Raw genomic sequence first — 1,353 nt, 5'->3', positions numbered from 1 at the left:
GCCGGGGGGTGCAGCGGGCGGGAATGGGCAGTGAACCGGGGGATGCTGGGGGGATGGGGGCCAGGGGATGCACCAGAGAAGGATCGGCCATGTATGGGGATGGGGACTGGGGATGCACCGTGGGATGTGGACGTGACAGGGACTGGGGAGGGTGCACCGGGGGACGTTGGAGTGGGGAGCAGGGGATGCACCGGGTTGGGGATGAGGGATACACAGAAGGCCCGGGCGCCCCGGGGAGGGAGTGGGTCATGCAGGGGGATGTTGAGGTGGGACCCGGGCGATGCGCCAGTGGGGAGGGGGACACGGCATGCACCGGGGTGCGCTGGGGAGGTGGGACCGGGAGAGCCGGGCTCTGCGGAAGGGCGGGGCAGACGAGCACTGGGAGCTGGTGGGGGCCAGGGCAGGGCTGGACCCCCCGGGGGAGAAGCGTGTCCCAGTGAGGGGCCCTGGGGGGCTGCCCCGGGGCAGTGTGGACAGGGACTGGGTGGGGTCCTGTGGTAGGGGCTGGTCCTGTCCTGACTGTGCAAGGACAGGGACACCCCAGGGCTGCCCCTTCCCAGGGGCAGCAAGGAGGAGGTGGCTCAGGCCTGGGGGGAGGAGCTCCTTTTCCTCCTCCTCCATCCTCATGTGCCTGCAGCGTGTGAGGGGCTGCAGCAGGGCAGGGGGTTCTAGCAGGAGACATAAAGTGGGGGGGCTGCACCCTGTCCCCCTCTTCTTCTCACTCCTGTTGTCCCCAGGCTGGAGGATGAGACACAGAAGCGGGAGGATGCAGAGAAGAGCTTGGTGCTGTTCCGCAAGGTGAGGGGGCTGGGGGGCCCGTCCCCCTAAAGAGTACCCATTCCCCCGTCCTCCCCTGTGCAGTGCACACCGATGATGCCTGTGCCCATGGCCCCTTACCCAGTTGCCCGTGTGTGAAGGCCCCCATCCTGCACTGCCCTGGGCAGGGCCCTGTCCCCTCAGTGCTGTCCCACAGCTTGCCCTGACCTCTATCCACAGGATGTGGACAATGCCACGCTGTCCCGTCTGGAGCTGGAGCGCAAAGTGGAGCTGTTGATGGATGAGATTGGCTTCCTCAAGAAGCTGCATGAGGAGGTGGGTGGCTGGGGAAGCTGGGGTGGGATGGAGGGGAGGTCCATGTGCTGCAATGTGGCAGCCCGTGTGCCCATGCAGGAGCTGCGGGACCTGGAGGTGAGTGCCCCGAGCCCGGTGGTGCCAGTGGAGGTGGAGGTCTGCAAGCCAGAGCTAACGGCCGCTCTGCGGGAGATTCGCACCCAGTATGAGAGCATCGCCATGAAGAACCTGCAGGAAGCAGAGGAGTGGTACAAGTCGAAGGTACTCAGGGCTGGAGGGGGC

The 1,353-nt window shown here is 66.5% G+C and overlaps 1 protein-coding gene across 1 annotated transcript in view; it reads left to right on the top strand.

Moving 5' to 3' along the window:
• The first annotated feature begins 280 nt into the window (after positions 1 to 280).
• The window catches only part of LOC104292335 (peripherin-like), a 7,109-nt gene continuing 6,036 nt past the window's right edge, over positions 281 to 1,353 (top strand). Inside the window, exons 1-4 of the mRNA XM_009891694.1 lie at positions 281 to 489; positions 738 to 798; positions 997 to 1,092; positions 1,171 to 1,332. Of these exons, the coding sequence (XP_009889996.1) occupies positions 281 to 489; positions 738 to 798; positions 997 to 1,092; positions 1,171 to 1,332 (528 nt within the window). The remainder of the gene's footprint in view (positions 490 to 737; positions 799 to 996; positions 1,093 to 1,170; positions 1,333 to 1,353) is intronic.

This window comes from Charadrius vociferus, unplaced genomic scaffold (genome assembly GCF_000708025.1).
Source record: "Charadrius vociferus isolate BGI_N301 unplaced genomic scaffold, ASM70802v2 scaffold1079, whole genome shotgun sequence".
Taxonomy (NCBI): Eukaryota; Metazoa; Chordata; class Aves; order Charadriiformes; family Charadriidae; genus Charadrius; species Charadrius vociferus.
This window is presented reverse-complemented; position numbering and strand designations above follow the sequence as displayed.